The sequence below is a fragment of the Ziziphus jujuba genome, chromosome 9 (assembly GCF_031755915.1).
Source record: "Ziziphus jujuba cultivar Dongzao chromosome 9, ASM3175591v1".
In the NCBI taxonomy this organism is placed as follows: domain Eukaryota; kingdom Viridiplantae; phylum Streptophyta; class Magnoliopsida; order Rosales; family Rhamnaceae; genus Ziziphus; species Ziziphus jujuba.
The window spans coordinates 22,655,845-22,677,158 of NC_083387.1; the positions used below are offsets into that span (position 1 = coordinate 22,655,845).

Here is a 21,314-nt window from a genome sequence, read left to right on the forward strand (position 1 = left end):
AACATAGATGTTATTTAGTTTTCAAATTTATAATTAAAAACAAATATACTCCAATGAGTTTTAATTTATTGTTATTAATTATTTTAAAAAGATACGTTTACTACAAAAAATTAATAGAATGCGTTAAATTTAATTCAAAATTTTAAAAAATATTTAATAAATCAAAATTTAAATTTAAATCTTCTTATCCCCACAAAACCCTTAAACTCGAAGCTTATTTTATTTTATTTTTTAATTATGAAATTGAAGCCTTTTTAATACTTTATTATGTGACTTGTGCAGTACACAACCTTAATATGTTTTTTTTTTTTTTTAATTTCGAAAATAAACTTCATTGAATCTTAAGTAAATATATATATATATATATATATATATATATATGCCCGTCTACAACCTTTACCGGTGCTTCAAATAAAAATAATATATATACAACAAATATATTCATTATAGAATCCAATTATTGTATTTAATCAAAAAAATATCTTAATATCATGTTCAATCCAATAAAAATATACAATGTGTTTGAAGGTATGTATTAATAATATTTATACTATAAATATTCATCATTAATCTATCACAATTAAATTTAATAATTGATCATATTTGATGAGAAAGACAATTATCCAGTTTATAGCGTGTTAAGTGAATAGATAATCCAAAAATAAAAAAAAATAAAAAAAAACTAGATTTTAGTTTCTTTTCCTACTTAAAGGCATATATAATTTGACTCTTCAAAATATTTATTTGAGCAAATTAAACATTCAATTAGAGTTGCTTCAATCACTAAATCTAATCTAGTTTCAATTTTCATTTATCTATTTCATTTTTGTGATGTTCGGCTGCTGTATTGTCAGGGTCCTAAATATGTTTTGTATCTCGTAAAAATGAATTATTTTTTTTGATAAATGCAAATATGGTATTTTTAATTCAGAATCAATTTTATTATTTCAAAAATATAAAACTATGATTGTTAGATAATTTTGTTAACAATAATTAATGACTAAAACTTAAATATGAGAAATATGTTTGGTAAGACAATAAATCAAATATATTTCTTGATCGATTTCAGTTTTTTTATTGCAATTCACAAAATGTCTGTGAAATGTTTTAATTATAAATATTTAATTAAATAAGCAAGAAATTGCCATATGCAGTTTAAATTATTAATCTCCAATGAAAAAATTGTTTTTTTTTTTCAAATTTTATACATTTACGAAATTAAATGGGAAGAAGTAAAAATATATATATATATATATATATAAATAATGTTATGGGAAACAAATTGTTCACTAAATGATATAGTAAAATTTGGTGTTTGTACCACTATTCAAATATATAATCTGAATATATATATATACATATCCTGTTTATAAATATAAATATATGTATATATATTTATAAACAGGATGTATCCTCTCCTTTTCTTTTGGGATGGAGAATTTTAACTTGGATCAATAGAATTGTGCCATGTCAATAAATTTGATCAAAGGGTTTAGACTTGAACATGTCATCAATGCTAAATTTGATACAACTCTAATGCCCATCAATCAATATTAATTTCCTTTTTATGGTTTAGAATTACAAATAAAACTATCAACTATGACAACACCAAATAAAAATATTTTTCATCCGCACAACACTAAAAAAAATTGCTAATTTATAACTTTTAAAGGAAAACAAAAAACAAAAAAAAATCCCAATGCATATCCACAATAATATATAGCTTCTCAATAATTATCTTTTTATAATATTAAAGATTAATAAAACAAGTGAAATGAAAAATTAAAATAGTAATTATATATAGGATTTAAATAATTGCCAACCAATTTTAGTGCCCACAGAACTATTCATGAAATATTTTATTGTCATTTAATCCATTAGCTTTTCTTACATATTCATTATAAAAACCATATGTGATTAGTTTGATTCAAATATTTTACAATCCAAAAAATGAATTTTTGAGTAGACTTTGCAGCAGGACATGACAACCAAAAATATTTCTCCTTCAATTTGATTTATTATTTAATTATTGAGATTATTAAATAATTATTAGGTATATAATATATTATTTTGGTTTATTTTAGAATTGTTTTTTTGGGTAAAATTAATAAATTAGCAATTCTATTTAGTTGTCATATTTGATTGTTTAATTTTAAATTCTAAACCATAAAAGGAAATCAGCACGAATTGAGGAATGATAGAGTTGTTTCCAATTAACAATGATGACATGATATAAATAAAATCCTTGTATCAAATTTATTGACATGGCACAATTTGATTAACACAAATCCTCTAATTATAAGCATCCTTCGATAACACATCCAATTTAATTACCATGCTGGATCCTTCTATAAACATGTAATCTGTTTACCATGCAGCAAAAATAATGGATTATAAGTTTATTGGTTGAAAAAATAATATAAACTAAATATAAATAAGTAAAGTATTAAAAAAATAGGTGAAATTCAATACAAAACAGTAAAATAATGACATATTATTTTGCTACCTCTTATAGGATTTTTGATAATAATATAAGGTTTTTAATACCATTACTCCTTTTGATAAATTAATACCATTACTCCTTATAGTTTCAATACATTTGCAATTTATCTTGTAGAATTGAATTAGTATCAACACTCTAATTTTATTTTAAAGATATTATTATATTAATACCATTCCTCCTTTTGATATCTTGACTTTTTAATTGTTAAAAACATGTGCGCCCCATGTAATGAGGGTAAATTATAATTAAAAAATTATTTTGATTAATATACAATTTACCAGTTAAAATACCAAGGTATGAAGATTTTGAACTAATATTGCAATATTTATAAACTTAAAAAAAACATTGACTGTAAATGGAGATTATGGAGGATAAAATATAAAAAGCTGAAACTATAAACAAATTGATGACAAAGTGCAACATTATATGGTATCAAATAAAAAATCATTGTATATGGTTATATCATAACTTTTTTTTTTTAAGATAATAAAAGTGAATAAATATTTCCTTGTTAAGTTTTTTTCTAATGCTCATGATAAATGGTAGAATCTTCTAGTCACTAAAAGCTCACATCCAAAATTTTTATTATATCCTTCTGATTTCTCATCTTTATCAACTTTAAATTGACAGAAAGTAATAATTTAGACCATAAAAAAATTTTAAAATGATAGAAAGTAACATTTGAACAAACAATGAAAATTAATAATAGTTGCAGGACAATTGTCATTTTTTGATTGCATTATCCATTTGTTTTTCTCCTTTTTTTTTTTTATCAACTTTCTTTTTTCCATCTTAAATTTTGAACCTGACGCATGTCATCAGCAAAATCATAGAAATTGTGAAGTATGATCCAATTTCTAAGTTGCTCCAAACCCAAAAAACAAATACACTGTTACATTTCCCAAAGCACCACTCCCATTGAAAGGAATCACCATAGCTATATAGCTCATTTTCTTTATTTTGTTTGTTGTTTGGTACAGAAAAACATAGTAAATTTACCATCTAAAACAGAGAAAGAAAGAAAATGATGATGGTGTATGGTGAAGGTGGTGGTGGAGTGTGGACCCATGTGCTGGCCACCCACCATATCCCACGAGCCCTTTCTCTTCTTGGGCGGCTCTTCTGCAACCAATGGTGCAATCCATGTGAACCCATTTCTCACTTCATTGACTATGTCTATTATTAATTCACCTCTCTAGTCTTTACCTTTTGCAAAAATCCAAAACCCCCATTTTTCTCGTATTCCATGTCCTTTAACTCTCTCTTCCTCCACCTTTCCCCATTTTTATTTTTTTTAAATTTATATATATATTTTTCTGTTTAAGCTTTTTGCTAAGGGGACTTGAGAAACACGCTTCTAGCTTTCGGTGAAATTTTTTTTACATGCAACGGTGTTATATCATGTCATCAGTTCAATGGCTTATTTATAATTATGTACGAAATAATATGGACATTCTATAGTCATTGGCCTGGAAATTTATTATTGGATGTTAAAATATAAATAGTATATGGGTAAGATTTTGAGCATCTAAACACCGTTGTCCATAGAGTTACCATGTTATTACCATGTTATATGTGCAATTGCTAATAATTACATGCAAAGTAAATCGAATAAGCTTATTTCAACTATGAGTGATGCAATCATCATATCATTAATTTTGTACAATGATTGTCGTATACAAGGTTTTGTCCAACTAAACGCTTGAATATGAAAATTCCAGGATATTCATGGTTCAAACAAATCATGATTGACCTTTTCTGGTAGCCTAATAAAATAATAAATTAGTAGATTTAAACCACGAGGGTAGGGATAAGTAAAAAAATTAAATGTCAAGTTTCAACGCCATGGTTGAAGGAATATGTTGGTGAAATGACATACTAGAGTTCCATGATGGTGGCAATTCAAAGTTCAAAGTGGTCATATATGAGTTCCATGAAGTTTCTGGGGTAAGCAAGCACTTTCCCAAACCTAATTTTTCTTTTCTTTTCTTTTTTTTTATTAAAATCAAGAAACCGAAAAAAATAACATTAAGGAGTTGATGAACTGATACGGCATAGAGAAAGACTACATATATATAGGTTTTAGCTTAGCTTAGGTCCAAAATTCATTAAAATTACAAAGATTCCTGACCTTCACTTTTTATAAACCCACCAAAATTGCCCAAGATACATGGTCTAGTCTATTTAAAAATCAATCTCAATATGGCCCCACCAAAAGAAAAGAGAGCATTTTTTAAAGGCATGGCATATATATATATATATTAAATAAGAGGAAGACTTTAAAAGGTGAAAATTAAATGAGCAAGACCACTTTAGCTTGGTTGGTCTGAGAATGAGAGGACCACCTGAATGGTTTTTTCTGACGGAGCATATGAGCACAGAGAGCCTAAGTGGGTTTTTGTCCACTTTTTAGGCTGTATGGGTTTACCAAGTCTTTTGTCCCACAGCAACAACATCAATATGAGTTTGCTCTGTTTCTTCCTTTTTCTGCTTTCAATCCTTTCTTTTGTCTCTGTTTGTGCAGCAGCCGTATGTGGGCTTTGTACAAATTGATGTTTTAGCAAATCAAGTTCATATATATGTATTATATATCTTTTTCCTGTCCCACAATGCACGTTATAAGTCTATAATTTGGACATGTGGATCTGTTCGTCAACAATTATATCATAGAGACCTTTAAAAATTTTATTTTAATTGGTGAGGTGTATTTGGATCCAAATATCAAGTGGGTGTTCCACTGTCTAAGCAATCATATCTCTTACCTATCATACAAAAGAGAAATTAATATATGTTTTCACATTTGTAACCTTGTAAAAACTTTCTAATAATAATTATTAAAATTCTCTTTGTAGTATTTGTGATAAAAAAAGTTAAATTTGTTTATTTCATTTTGTCTGTAATGAACAACTTGGCTGACGGTGTTCAAACCAATTTCAAAAGGTCTATAGCTTAATTTAAATTCATCTTGTTATGTTTCATAGTAATTGATTTTTCGTTCAGAATTCTTTATTTGCACTTTGCAAAGCAACTTGATGTTCAACGTAAAAAATCAATCCTCTCTGTAGTAACGTGAAGAATCTGAACTAATACTTTCTATTTCTCTCTCTCTCTCTCTATATATATATATATATATGGATATATTCTAACAAATTCTTTTTTCTTCCCAGTCAGCACGTTCAACCCTGCACAAAAGCCCTAAAATAATTGTCAAAACAAAAAGACAAAACATACAGATTAAACATTTTGCCTTTTTTTTTTTTTTTTGGTTTTCGTTGGGGGGGGGTTGGAAATTTCAATATAGTTTCCTATTTGTTTTGCATTTTTGCGCGGAAATGCTTTGGAATATTTTATTATGGCCCTTCAAGTTGTATCATTTATTTCACTTTAGTCCTTCATATTTTATCTTTGTTTCACTAGCCTTTTTAATAGTTAATTTTATATATAGCCTTTTTTACTAGTTAAAACTATTAATCAATTTGTACATTTAACTTATAAAACACTTTTTAAGGTCTGTTCTCTTATTTACACAAACAACCCGTTAATTACTTTTATGTTATATTTGCTTCAAACAATAATTACAATTTACTAGTCAATAAATAAATAAACCATAATAGTTATGTGAACGGGTTGCTTGAATATTTGAACATAAGGGGCATTGTGAAAATAATATACAAGTTGACTAAAGTTTTGACTAAGAAAAGATTAAATTGAAACAATAATGGAATATTACTATAACAGAATTTTCAAAAATAAAATTTGCATTATCAAAAAAAAGAAAAACATTTTACGAGTTTGAATAGTTTTTGGGCAAAAAGGCACAGCTAAAATTTTGGTCCATGTGGTATGCAGAGGATTTGATAAAGGAGTTGGTTAATGTGATAAATAATGTCAGATTTGATTTTCACGTTCTCTAACATTTGGAGACCCACACACGCAACTCTTGTGAAATTTCTTTAGAACAAGAGCCTCTCTTTCTTTCTTTCTCTGCAAAATTGTCTCTTTTTTCCCATGCTTTAAAAATATATATTTAAAAAAAAATAGAAAAGGAAAGAAAGAAAGAAAAATACCCCAAAAGAAAACAAAGAAAAAGAGAGAAAAAAGCCACAGCTTTTTGAATTTTGATAATTTTTTTTGATAAGTTTTGAGTCTGCTTCTCGTGCATCTTTGACTGTATCCCATCCATCCATCCATCGGTTTTGTTTTTCATTTTGTTAGCAGTCAGTAGTCGGTAACGTGGCTATGTGTACAATATGTATATGGGTGACTCATTGAGTGGGACTTTTCTTTTTTCTTTTTTCTTGTTTTTTGGTTGGTAATATATAAATATTTGAAATTAATGAAATCATACACTTTGTCCGTTTGTGCCGTACTAATTAATAAGGCTTTTTGATAAGCTAAGCTAAGCGGTTTTTCTTTAAGAAAATCAACCAAAACTTTCTCCCTTTCTTTTTTTTTGTTTTTGTTTTCGTTGGTTTTCAAAAATGCTGACTTGAGGTGTAGTTGGGTTATGGTTTCCAAGAAGCTGAATTCCAACACAACGTAACGAATTGCCGAAACAATGTTTTTTTTTTTTTGGTTTAATTGAAAGATGGGGTTTTGAAATCTGTGTTGAAAAATATATATGAACACATTGACCACCTTTGTTGGCATCATAGAGGGTCTCTGAAGACTCTAGTTTCCTGCCTTTTTTCTTGGTATATAATTTGGGTAGTAGTGTTATATGATGTTTTCTTTGACAACTACTATTATAAGAGTAAAAATCTTAAATATTTTCCATCAACAATAACAGAAGAAAAAGAAAACGGCCTGATTAACTGGATCATATAACTTTTCTTTCTTAATTTCTTTATTTCTAGGTTGATTGAAAGTTTAGAGAGGAATTTAATTATGGCAAAATATAAAAAGTAAACGACATTATTTGACACCGAAATAGATAAAATAATGTCGGTAAACATTTTAATGCCTTTAGAATTGTTGAAATATTAACTACCAATTACCAAACTAACCATGTCCTCTCAACCAAAAAAAAAGAACTAAGAAGATATATTATTATACATACTAACTTATCACCAATAATTTTTATCCCTACCAATGTGATGCTATTTTATTGTTAATCTTTCACAGATTGTCACATCGGTTGGGCTATATAGGTATGATAAAAGAGTTAATCCAATGGCATTGCTTATAAAGTTTGTTTTTTATTTGTATAAAATAGTAATTATAATACGATGCAAGAGCATTATCTGGCAGGTTTATATTGGATTGAAAACAGATCTTTTTCCAAATAGGACTCAACAAAAATCAAGAGAGGTAAATTTGATTAAATGGGTTGAATTAGAAAAATCCACTTTTAAATCTGATTTTGGGTACATAATTGATAAGAATTGATGGTCGTTGCAACTTTTAAAAGATTTAATGGGAAAACAGTTACATTAGTTGGTTTCAAATGCTACTGATTGTGTTTTTTATATTAAGGTTTTTTTTTTTTTAAATCTAAATATATTTTTCATTATTGGAAATTCATTCACAGATCCTTAACCTATAAAATCTTCATAACCAAACATGGCTACTCCAAAAAACAGAAATCTAAACTGCATATCTTTTCTTCGTTTTTTCCTTTTAGGAAAAAGCAAACATAAATGTTTTGATAAACTGGAAAAAAAAAAAGAAAAAAAAAAGAGATATATCTGTTCTCATTTTCTTTTAAAAAAAACGATAATTTTTATTTTTCCACTGTTAGATTAAAAAATAAATATGTGACATATGTCTCTCTAAAAAACATTTTTTGTTCTATACGAAATAAAAATCAATTCTGGGCCGGGAATGCACATAGAAAGCTATTTTACGAGAGAAGTTCCAAATGTAAAGCCCAGAATTATAAGCCAGCCCATATCTGATTGAGGCTTAAATGGTGGTAAAATAAGATTCTTATCTAAGTCGCAAAATACAATAAAATTAGTTCTTTGAAAGTAAAATACTTTCCAATATAATAATAAAATAGAATTATACAATGAAGTTTGAGCTGTTGACACGGACAAGTTTATGTTCCCATTATTATTGTTTATTATTATTTTTGTTGAACAAGTTTACGTTCCAATTGTTTTGGTGGGATAGCGCCATGGACTTCCATGTGGCAGCAACATATATTGAAATTTGTTTAGCCTTTGAACCTAGACGGCAAAAACAAGTCGATTACTTTTCATCATTGAATATATATATATATGTTTTTTTTAAGTAAAAGGTTCATCATAAAAACATGGTATAAATAATTGAGCACATATAATAATATATTTGATTTATTCAAACCCATATTATATTTTTTTTCTTGTAGATTGTAGTTCTACATCATTTGCTATTTTATATAAAGAGACAGATGAATACGATGACCTCGGGTTGTTTATTTTCCCATAATTGAATTGAGCATTTATATTATAATATAATAAAAATTAACGGTTTACATATCCCCATTACTCACCGTTTTATATACTATTTGCGTATGGGACAGGCACCAATTTCCAACGGTCAAAATGTTTTTAAATTTGAGAAAATTTTGTACATTCCGAAACGTCCGAGGAAAAAAGCATAGGTTTTTAAGCGTATAGATCATCTATGTTAATTAACATGCAACAATGACGTTTGCCACAATATTTGTCAAAGAATTATGCAAATGGGCCTAACTTAAATCAAATTATAAATACAAAAAATAAAAATAAAAGAGCAAACTTGGCGTTCACACATTCCATTTTGCAAATTTTATGTAATTTTTGTATTAGTGGACGAGGGGGTTTAGGGATGGTAAATAGATAGATGGTTTGATTATTTTGAAGTATGTCAATCAAATATTTTTCTTCTTATTATTTTTTTAATAACAAAAACTTTTGAAAGAGAGAAGAGAAAAAAATAGAGGACAAGAAACTTCTATATATTTCTCTTTGAGAGGCTGGAAAGGGATTGAATGCAGTCCTTGTTGAGGCCCATGCACAAAACCCAATAAGGGGGTTTAGGCACTTTTTGTTACATTAACGATTTTGTTGGTATTTTAAAACCTAAAAAGGATAGAAAGAGTGAGACGGCTAGTACAAGTTTTTACCTTATTCCAAAAATTTTACACATTGCCTGCCTAGACTATTTACTTTAAGTAAGAAAAGCCATACTTGTAGTCCTTTGATAGGAATGGAAAGTTCAGGTCTCTAGGAAAACAAATTCTTGTACACTAGATGTCATAGGCAGTGTAACAAATAATGACTGCTTTTGTTTTTTGGTGAAAATAAGAATAATGAGAATGAGTTATAATAATATGCAATATCAAAATAAAATAAAATATATTTGACAACAAACGGTTTGTTACACACCTCACAACTCCTATAATTGTAAATTATTTTTTTATTGGAGAGAGAGAGAGAGAGAGAGAGAGAGAGGACCCCTTTGGGATATTTTACATTTTCTTGAAAATTTATGTTTCTCTAGGTTTGTTATAAGTTGTTATTGAAGAAAGCTATCCAAATATTCTTAGAAACAGTTTTTGAGCCTTAAAAACCAAAACCGACATTTCATAAATGACACTTAATAGGGACCAAAAGCTTAAAGAAGGACGTTTGAATTGTCGCCTAAGAGGGTGCAACAAACGTGAAAGAACCCCCAACCAGTCGTATGGTCATGTGTTTGGATGCTTGCATAACCAATAATGAGGAGTATGGGTCATTCACCCAAAAAAGAAGAAAAAAGAAGAGGAGAATGGATCTTTTAATTTGGTTTGCATGTATAAATCATGAAAGGAGACAGCCATAATTTAGGAGTTGTCTGTTCCAACTTCCATAAAAATAGCTTAATGTGCACTTAAGCCCTCTCTTGAACATCCACAACAAAATTGCATTTTGTTTACTAAATACCACGAATACATAAGCTAGTTCTTTCTACGGTGGGAAAGTTCTTATTATTTTATTAGATATATATTTTAAAAGATGATAGTTTTTTCAAAAAAATCACAATAAATCATCAATAATATTATACAAAAACAACAATTTATTTAAAGGCCATTATTTTTTTAGAACATCTGCACGATAAAGAGATATAGATGGCTGTACCAGTGTTCTAAAAAGCATAAGGCGTCGCAAAACAGCAAGGTCAAATTTTAAGCCTTACGAGCCTATGTATGAAAAAACATTTCATAATTATAGTATTATTTTAATTATTATAATACTACTAAATAAACAAAATAATTCATATTTTAAATATCAAAATATATATAAGTCTATATTATTTTTATATGTGCAATAAATATAAATTAATATGTAATTGATCATAATAGATTTATGAAAATTCATATTTTCTAAGTTTCTAACAACAGATTAGTTTCAAAATACATAAATTATAAATCTATAAGTACCTAATAATTTCTCAATTAATATATATTTTAGATATTATCATAATCTAAATTCTTGTCTAATTCTTTATCGGACTCCAATTTAATATCTACATTTTCATCAAACTCATCTTCTGTGCTATCCGATACAAAATCATGTTCCTCGTGCTCTATAATTTCAACTTGAGCATTTTTAGAATTTTTTTAGGTGGTAACATATCATTCTCCATTTTATCATTATTACAACCTTCGGAATTCATGATTGTGCATTACTAGCATCATTTGCTAGTAGAGTCTCTAATTTATTACTTTTCTTTTTCTTATTCATCATTTTTTTTTTGGTTTAAGAAAAAAAAAAAACTTAATCTTAAATTTTTTTTTTCATTTTTTAACAATATCTTTTAGTTTTTATTTTTATTTTTTAATTCTTATGGATTGTTTTTTAACATTTTCTAAAAAATAATCTTAGGAAAAAAAAAAACTTTGAACAAAAAGGCTGGCGCCTTTTAGCTCATAGGCACGCATTAGACGGTTAACACAGCATTGACCGTTTTTTTCTAAATTTTACTATTATGCGAGATGTTATCTAAAAACATCATGCTGTGCCCAAACATCGCCTTTTCCCGCATTTTAGAACACTAGTATGTACCATTGAATTTCCTATATAAGCAAGAATAACATTTTCCAAATATATACACAGATTTAGAAAAAATGAGTAAAAATAACATTGACATATTTACAATTGCAACGATACAACAAAATATGTTAGTGCTGCACAAGTATCAAAAATTTTGTCAATTTGTTTATTAGTTACATGTTATTATTTTATTAATTGAAAATCCAATAAAAATTAGATATGGATAATTCAATTAAAACATAGTAAAATAATCCATTTTACAGTTACCAAAAAAAAAAAAAAGTGAAAATAAATATACAAATTAAATGAAATGATGATATATTAAATGTGTTTAAAACATTATTATTACAAGATAGTGTGGTCCAATTATGCAAAGTACAAAATTGAAAAAACAAAGTGTAGAATTGAAAAAGAAAAGTTAAAAAATACTTACACATATTTTCACGAAATATTAGAAGTTGCGACATAATTTTTATTTTTTATTTATGCTAATTTTCAAAAGTTGTAAAAATATAATTTTTTGGGATTGATATGGTTTGCTTCTCTTCATACATTCTCTCAATTAAAACAATAAAACTTAAATAGTTTAATAAATATTTTTTTACCCAATTCAAAATAAATGAATTAACGTTACCGAAATCTTAGCCTTAATTAATTCAAATGTTTTGTATCTTTCAAAAGAAAGATTGTTAGGCCCACTCCTAGTCCTGGCGAAAGGTCCATTCAATGGAAAAAAACAAACAAAAAAGAATAAAAAAGAACTAGCCGCACATGTTTTACCATGTTCTCCCATATCCATGGTTTAAAGTATTGATATGGATGGGAATATCCAACCCTTTCAAAACATGAAAATATTAATAGAAGTATCACAAATTATTATGATATATCAATAAAATTTTATAAAAAATAATAAAAAATTATAAAAGAATATTGTTATTAAAATTTTAGAATTATTTTATTTAATTAATATTTTATCTGTTTAACTAACAAATTGAAAAAATATTAACAGAATAATACAACACCCATTCTCATATGTGGACTAGTGTCATGGACATTACCAATATACTATTATAATACTTTTGTCTAGTTTCTCTCATATACTCTCTTTTACAAGTACTTTCAGTATCTTTTTTTTTATTTAAATTTTTATATATATATATATTCAATCAGATTTTTAAATTTTAATAAAATTAAAATTCAGTAAATATTTTAAAAATTGTATGAAAAATTATAGTGAAAACTTTGAAAATATCGGCACATATTATAGAAATTTTAACTAAATTGTGAAGGAATGAAAATATTTTAATAAATTTTTTCATAAAATGTTGAAAATTTTGACATAAATTATAAGAACTTAATCTATTAATTTTTTTATATAAATTTATGAAAAAACAAAAAATTGAAATCCCTGAGAAACATAGCGGAAATTATCAACATTTTAGATCTTTCCCTTAACTAATCTACAATCACAAATGCATGTACCCAAACACTCTCCATCGTCTGACTACACCACCGTTCACCCAACAAGCGGGACCCATCTTGAAAGCCCGCGGTCCCTAACCCCGAAGCCAACCATCCAATCACACAAGTACACCTTGACTCGTAACTGTACACTTAAAAAACAAAATATCAAGCGCGTATTTTATGTGTGAATGCTCCGTGGGGTCCACACTTCCCCTAAATCGCGCCAAAATAGAAAAAGGACCCACTTGGTCGGTGTATGGAGTCACTCAGTGGCTGCATGGAGTAGCCTCGTCAATCGGAAATAACCTCCCCACATTACCTTCTCCATGTTTATCCGAGCCTGATATGGACACGTGGCGTTGAACCACACCAACGGACAAAATAACCGACGATCCAGATCGTTTGTCTTTTTTCTATTTTTTTTTATTTTTAACTTTCGGTTTTGTTAGAAACAAACTACGACCCGGATTCCGAGACAAGTTGTAGTAGCAGTAATAGTAGTAGTAGTAGATCATAGAATAGTAAAGATAGTGTGTATGGAGTGAAGCCGAGCGTTGCTTATATAAATTGAGGACCCCTCCTTCTCCCACCTTCTCATTACTGTCTAAACGTTTCTATCATTCTCATAGTGTGCTAAAACAAAGCTTCTCAAAATATTTTCTAGGGTTCCGCAGCTTCACATTAGTTTTTTCCTCTTTAAATTCGTATCCAAAATCTCTCTGTTTGATCCAAAAAAGTGATATACAAAAATGGGTGCTCTCGATCATTTTTCTTATCTCTTTGATTGCTCCCATGGTCGTAATAAGCTCAAAAAGCGCAAGCAATTGCAGGTACACCTTCTTAAACCAATTCCTTAATTGTCTTCTTCTTCTTTTTTCCTTTTTTTCCCATGCAATTCAAAAATTGAGCTATCTTCTGCTCGATCAGATCTTTCAATAACGCTTTGATTTTACTGTTCTTTTTTTCTTTTTTGGTCTAATTCAATTTTAGCAAAAGAAAAGAATTGAAATTATGCTGGGCAAAAAAAAAAAAAAAAAAAAAGGGAAATTATAGTGTTTTTACTTTTAGCTAGCTCTGCTGTTTGGTTTTTAGGAATTTTGTGTTACCAATAAAGCCAAAAGCAATGGTACTTTTGCTCAGTTTTCTGAGACAGCCAAATCCCTCTGATATCCGTGCTTTTTTTTTTTTTTCTTTTTTTCTTTTTTTCTTCTGCTAACTATCAATCGAAGTCCATCAAGGAAAACTTTGTATTTAATTCTGAGCGTTTGATTCCGTGACCGCGTGTAATCTGATGTAACTAACCGACTGATGTGATTTGTATTTTGATCAGACGGTGGAGATCAAGGTGAGGATAGACTGCGAAGGGTGCGAGAGGAAGGTGAAGAGAGCGGTGGAGGGAATGAAAGGTGTGAAACAGGTGGATGTGGAGCGGAAAGCTAACAAGGTCACAGTCATCGGATACGTAGAGCCGTCCAAGGTTGTTGCCCGCATGGCACATCGGACGGGCAAGAAGGCCGAGCTGTGGCCCTATGTGCCATACGACGTCGTCGCTCATCCATACGCACAAGGGGTGTACGATAAGAAAGCTCCGGCTGGGTACGTGCGGAATGTGCAGGACCCTCAGCTTAGCCAGCTGGCACGTGCGAGCTCCACGGAAGTGCGGTACACTACAGCTTTCAGTGATGAAAATCCCGCCGCTTGTACTATTATGTAACCGTGCTCACATTATTAATATGCAATCATATTTTTTTAAGAAGCCGTAGATTCCTTAGTGGTCCTTCGGAATATTTGTAAGGTTGTGAATTTTTTCAATTTTTATATGTCGGTCAAGTTTGTGATTAGATCTGTTTGAGAATCTTATCAGTAACTAATTGGGGGAGTTTGTTTGTATCTTTGATTGTAAATGGAATTGTCGAATTTTAATTATATATATTTTTGCTGTAAGTTTTGACTTTTTTGGGTCTCCATGTTGAAAAAATTGCGTTTTATGGGGGATAATGCGATGGAAGCCTGGAGGATGTGATGCATATGGCCATGCGGACCACAACTTTTATGTCGGGAAGGACTTTTAGGTCCATCTGAAATATATAATTTATAGTCGAATAAGGATTTTTTTTCCATTTTAAGTCACAAAAAAAGAAAAAAGAAAAACTCTAGCTCTCTTGGATACTAGCTTGTACTTTGAGAACATATACTTGCTATAATGCCATGGGGGATTTAGTATCAAATTGCATTTACACAGAAAAATCCTGTTGGTTGAGTAGGTATATACTGTTTCAAATGGCGACTCAACTGACATATGAATATTGCGTAGGCAAAATTCAAATGAATAATAATTGAAGAACAATAACTTTGAGATTCAACCACCATTTTTGTATGATGTGATGTGCACCAAATTTGACAAGTCAAGGGATGATTATGGAGCAAAGGAGTGGGGGTAATGTGTTGTAAGCAACCAAGTGGTTAAGATTTAGGATAGCCTTAGCACCATAGCATTCCTTTTTATTTGGTAAAGGTCACAATAGCATTCCTTGTAGAGCTTGAGAAATGGAGTTTTTTTATACGGGAACCATTCCCTTTTCAAAACACCATCAGAAAGAACACCCTTAAGTTAAAACCTTGAGCTACTCTACACAATGGCGAGATAAAGGTACCAGATGCAATGGACAAATCAAGTATTGTATTTTTTTATTTTATTTTATTTATTATTATTATTATTATTATTTTTTGTAATCTTTAACAGATTTGCAAGTATTGGTGTAGACATTATTTTAGCATTCAAACACATATATTATCAATAATTTAGGCTCCACTTTCTTTTAGACTTCTTTTGGAATATGATGTTGCTTCTAGTTCTAGACTCTACATGTTGCTAATATTCATAGCAATTATGGGAATGTATGAAGAAACTTTATATATTTATAGAGTTAATCACAATTTAATATGAAGTAATTGCAATTTAAATTTTCAAAATTCAAAATATATATTTTAAAATTTAAAATTTTAATTTTTTATATTTTAGTCCCGTCAATTTGTTTTTTTTTTTTTTTTGCCAAATTGTAGTTAATAAGAGTCCAAATTAAAAAAAAAAAGTGTATTACAATGCAATTTTCTAAAACTAAAGGGTGTAAATTGCAATAAGTTAAAATTGAAAAAGCTTAATATTGCTATAAATTAGACCGAACTACTTTTTAATATTTATTAACTACAATTAATCAAAAATCCAACGCAACAAAATTACATATTTTCGAGGGCTTAAAGTGTAGTTATCTTGAATTAAAAAGTACTAAAATATAGTTAACCATATTAATATCTTTAAACTTTTTTGGGCCGTTCTTTATTAAATGGGTGTCAACAAATTATTATTATTATTATTATAAGTGACAACGACTTTCAAGTGAGTTACAACCATTAGATGGCAAGTTGGAAAAAGATAGGCAAAACAGACATTTAGAATTGCGTATTTTTTCAAAAAAAAAACAAAAATGATGTTGTCCATATCTTTTATTTATTTATTTATTTATTTTCGATAATATGAATTTGTCCATATACCTTTTTTTTTTTTTGGTTGGTAAAGACTTTGTCTATATGCATAAAACTGTTTTAAATGCATCAACTACCATCAATTTATTTTTATTTTTTCATCGCTTATAATAATTTTTCCACTCATTTCAATGTTTTAAATTTACTATAGAAAGTGACTTCTCACTTGACACTATCAATTTAATTTGGTTCCTTCAATTTTTAGTTTTGCACAAGTCCATATTTTTATGAGCCTGCTAACCATTGTTACTAATGTCCTCGGCTGAAACAAATTAGAAAAATGAAAGTTTTTTTTTTTTTGGGGGGTTCGATATTGTAAATATTAAAATTTGATATTCAATTTAAATGGGTCCAAATTAGAGTTACTAAAATGTTGAATTGTGGGCACAAATTAATTCCCTACATCCCCAATATCCACAAAAAAAAAAAAAAAGTAAAAAATGAAAAAAAAGGCAGAAACTAATTTTTTAGTTCAATACCAAACAAAATGCATTTTCCTTTCTTCTTTTTATATGAGTCAAGAGTAAAAAATTTTAAAGCTCAAGTTAATGGATATTCGAGATATTTTCAGTCGTTTTTCTGGGTCAACCTTTTGAGCTTTATTTTAGAAGCATTTTCACACTGAAAAAAAACAAAGGAACGATAACGAACACCAGAAGCAAACTGAAGCGGGCTTTATGGATTTGAGCCATTTTGTTCAACCCCCCTCAACACAAAGAAACAAGTCCAGCCCAAACTTCAAAACGACATCGTTTGTCAATTCTATAAAATCCGCTAAACTCTTCTCTGTTCACCGGCTTGGTATTTTTTGGCGCGCTCTATAAGTCCCTCTTCCTCAAATTTGGCGGGAAAGAGCTCAGAGAAAAAGAAAACGCAGGAGTGAGTGCGCAGCAAAGTCAATGGCGGAGGAGGAAGCGGGTGTCGATCAGGTGGAGGAGGAGTACACCGTCTGGAAGAAGAACACACCGTTCCTGTACGACTTCATCATCTCCCATCCTCTCGAATGGCCATCTCTCACCGTCCATTGGGTACCCATTTCGCCTCAGCCCCACCACACCCACCACCCATCTCTCGCCGTCCACAAGCTCATCTTCGGTACCCACACTGCTAATGGTTTCCCCAACTTCCTCATGGTCGCCGACGCTCTCCTACCCACCAAACAAGTCGAAACCAAACTTGACAGCGATGGCTCTAACCCTATTCTACCTAAGGTACCTTATCATGGTGCTTTCGCACTTCTTATTTCTTGTGTATATATATATATATATATATAAGGAATTGTAATATTATTTTTGAATTATTTTTGTTTGATTAAGTCATTTTGCAAGAAATATTTAGTGGGTACTAACTGTTTGTTAAAATTTCGCTGTGAAATCTGATATGGGGTTTTAATGTTTGTTGTGCTTCTAGATAGAAATAACTCAAAAGATACGTGTTGATGGGGAAGTGAACAAGGCACGGTGTATGCCGCAGAAGCCATCTGTTATTGGTGCTAAGACTAGTGCTTCTGAAGTGCTTGTGTTTGATTGTGCCAAACAGGGGGTGAAACCCCAAGGTGGTGAGTGTGATCCTGATTTGAGGCTAAGGGGTCACGATAAAGAAGGGTATGGGTTGTCCTGGAGTCATTTGAAGGAAGGTTACCTTTTGAGTGGTTCACATGATTGTAAAATATGCTTGTGGGATGTGTCTGCTCTGGCTCGTGATAAAGTGCTCGATGCAATGCATGTTTATGAGGTACTCATTTGACTAATTTAAAAAAAAAAAAAAATTTTATGCATTATAGGGTTACTGGAACGTGTAAATTCCACTTCAGGGTCATAAAGATGTGGTTGGAGATGTATCGTGGCATTCGAAGAATGAGAATTTGTTTGGTTCTGTTGGAGATGATTGTCATTTGATGATATGGGATTTGCGCACTAACCAAATCGAACATTCTGTCAAAGTTCACCAGAAAGAGGTAATGCAATCTGAAGTGAACCATACGACTTGTATTATAGTTGCTATTCGATATGATGGTAGGAATTCTACTATACAAGCTGCCTGTTCTTCTGTATAGCATGTTCTCTGGATATATTGTATTAATCTTCATCAATTTGGCTGAGTAGCCTGTAGGTTGTATTTGTTTAGTCTATATGCTGCAAATGCTAAGTTTGTTTATTATACTGTTCAATGTGTATATATTATGTCTAAGAAAGCATTGATGGCCAATGCTAAGTTTGCCATTATGCAAGTGTTGGTGTTATACCATGGATAAAGAGTTGAAAAAAATTAGATGAAGTTATTTTATGTGGATAGATGTGGATCTACTGCCTATAATATCTTTTGAGCCTCCACATGGAGACATGGTAGGATTTACTGGGACATTAGTCAGTTTTGCTCATATTTCTGGATAGAAAATATTTTTGCATTTGTTGAAGATTCTTTTGATTTTTGCATAAATGGCTTCGCTACAAGCTAGTTTCATCTTTTCAATTTGTACTGTGATATTCATTGCCATCCTCTTTTTTCTCAATACCATTTGCAATTTGTTTCTGACAAAGTTTCTTTCCTTGTTTTTTCTTTGCATTGTGGTCCCAGGTGAACTATCTTTCTTTCAATCCATATAATGAGTGGATTCTGGCTACAGCGTCTTCAGACACTACTGTTGGTTTGTTCGACATAAGGAATCTGACAGAGCCATTGCATCTTTTGAGTAGTCATTCGTATGCTCTGCTTTCTCCAGCTTGAAATCTTTTTTGCAATGATGTTAACTTTGTTGCCTAAGAACCATGTTCTTTCCTTTCCATAACACAACCAATCACTGTGCTTATTTCATCTACTTTATTCTCCCAATATCATTTGTGTGCTTCATGGAAAGATCTAGTTGAGAAGATTTGTTTATACAGTTTGAGAGATTGGTTTGACCGAAATTTGAACATGATTTAATACCCTACTTCTATTGCACGTTGAGTCCTGATTGTTATATTTGAATTCACTGTATCCATAATATACAAATGGGTCTTCACCGTACAGTCAGCTTCAGGGTTGTTCTTTTTTTAATTTTTTTTAATTTTTTTTTAATTTTTATCTTTGTGTTTCAGCTTTGCTTATTATTTACTTTTGTTTGCAGTACAGAAAACAACATTTTAAAGACTGATGTGTTAGCAGTATACCAGATGTAGGAGTTCCGTTTTTATGTTTGATTTAATATATGTGATGCTTGTGATGACAGCGTCTATACGGTAATGATACTGCTAAGTAAAATAGAAAGTTAAATGCTAATACCTCGGTTTGCTGTCATCGATGCTTTTATTTTTTTAGTGATTTGCACTGTTGTTTGAATTTGATGTAATTAGAGGAAAGGCTTACCTTCCCTTAAAAGTTTGTTTGAAGTTATACAAATCCCTAAATTTAGATCTAGTTGGAGCTTGGTGAATGGTTTTGATTAACTAATTATGAGCAAATAGACTGAAGTATAAGTTCTCCCAGGATCATCTCAGTGCACTCGTCTTTCTTTTGTTTGGTTCTCCATGTCATTTTTTCCACTGGTTAGGTGACCGCATTCTTATTATGTATTTGGCAGAGAGGAGGTATTTCAGGTTGAGTGGGATCCTAATCATGAAACAGTGTTGGCGTCTTCTGCTGATGACAGAAGGTTGAATGTTTGGGACCTTAACAGGTAATTGATGCTACAAGTTGCCACTAAAAATGTTTTAGGTTTACTCTTTTTTTTTTTTTTTTTTTTTTGGTGCCTTAATATATATGCATCATGCATCCTTTTGATAACCAACTGCCAATAGATAGAAAAGATCAAAATGGTTGTCCTTATTATTTTAATCTTTCTATTATTTTTTCTAACCAGAATGATATTTAAGTTAACGGAAGATGTTTTCACAAGCCGCTTAAAAAGCATTTTGGACAATGCATAATTTTAAAGTAATGATCATTGATTGCCCAACTTTGCATTCTTATTGTTTTCTTCAACTGTGATGAACCTTGATAAACATACCAATTATTCTCCAAATGATTAGAATTTTCATCGGTTACTGCTATGTGATGGAATTTGATTAAATTTCATCAAATTCCTTTTCAATGCATGGATAATCCTTTAAATGTTAAGATCCTTTCATGTCAATTCTGACATTGAATAACTGACCTAACTATGTTTTTGTGCGTACAATATTCAAACTTCTGATATATATTTTAGTATCCCCAACTCAAATGGTGGATGTTTTACTGGTTCAACTTTTGTAATGAGCATTCAGGATTGGAGACGAGCAGTTAGAGGGAGATGGTGATGATGGGCCCCCCGAACTTCTGTTTTCTCATGGAGGTCATAAAGCTAAGATATCTGATTTCTCATGGAATAAATATGAACCATGGGTCATTTCAAGTGTAGCTGAAGACAATAGTCTTCAAGTTTGGCAAGTCGCTGACAGTATTATCCATGATGATGAAGATGACGATGATGTTCAAGCTGCTGATGATTAAATCAAAGATGCTTATACGCAGACCTATCTCATTGTAACAGTGAGCTTTGGTAGTCTCAGTTTGAGACCTTTATCTAAAAATGCCATCTGACTTCGAGAAACTTGTGGCAAACACCTTTTTCTCCTTTCTGTTGCTTGAGAAAGTATAGTTTCACAAAATTGACTCAAGCTACCGACTTCTATCTGATCTTCTTGCTATTCTGTGTAATGTTTGGTCTGATTTTACACCTGAGTTACTGAGCGAAATATTTTTGGCAAGATCTTGAATGTACATTTGAGTCTTTGGAAGGTAGAAAGATTACTGTCACAGTAATTATATTATTTTGAATAGTTCAA

General features: G+C 30.1%; 2 protein-coding genes across 2 annotated transcripts; both read left to right on the top strand.

Moving 5' to 3' along the window:
* The first annotated feature begins 13,521 nt into the window (after positions 1–13,521).
* On the top strand, positions 13,522–14,910 carry LOC125424360 (heavy metal-associated isoprenylated plant protein 26). The gene is made up of 2 exons (XM_048481563.2): positions 13,522–13,796; positions 14,297–14,910. The coding sequence occupies exons 1-2, from the start codon at positions 13,716–13,718 to the stop codon at positions 14,678–14,680; spliced, it is 465 nt and encodes a 154-aa protein (XP_048337520.1). The 5' UTR covers positions 13,522–13,715; the 3' UTR covers positions 14,681–14,910.
* A 2,308-nt stretch (positions 14,911–17,218) lies between these two features.
* On the top strand, positions 17,219–21,314 carry LOC107427343 (WD-40 repeat-containing protein MSI3). Its single transcript, XM_048461737.2, has 6 exons — positions 17,219–17,720; positions 17,920–18,243; positions 18,323–18,466; positions 19,087–19,211; positions 20,072–20,167; positions 20,754–21,314. Exons 1-6 carry the CDS (start codon positions 17,409–17,411, stop codon positions 20,977–20,979), a joined length of 1,227 nt encoding a protein of 408 aa, XP_048317694.1. The 5' UTR covers positions 17,219–17,408; the 3' UTR covers positions 20,980–21,314.

Bases quoted from the DNA above. Each gene is read 5' to 3' on its own strand.
- LOC107427343 (XM_048461737.2), top strand. From the start codon at position 17,409: ATGGCGGAGGAGGAAGCGGGTGTCGATCAGGTGGAGGAGGAGTACACC. The intron at 17,721-17,919 runs GTACCTTATCAT...TTGTGCTTCTAG, and splicing joins CTAACCCTATTCTACCTAAG to ATAGAAATAACTCAAAAGAT. The intron at 19,212-20,071 runs GTATGCTCTGCT...TGTATTTGGCAG, and splicing joins CATCTTTTGAGTAGTCATTC to AGAGGAGGTATTTCAGGTTG.
- LOC125424360 (XM_048481563.2), top strand. From the start codon at position 13,716: ATGGGTGCTCTCGATCATTTTTCTTATCTCTTTGATTGCTCCCATGGT. The intron at 13,797-14,296 runs GTACACCTTCTT...TATTTTGATCAG, and splicing joins AAAAGCGCAAGCAATTGCAG to ACGGTGGAGATCAAGGTGAG.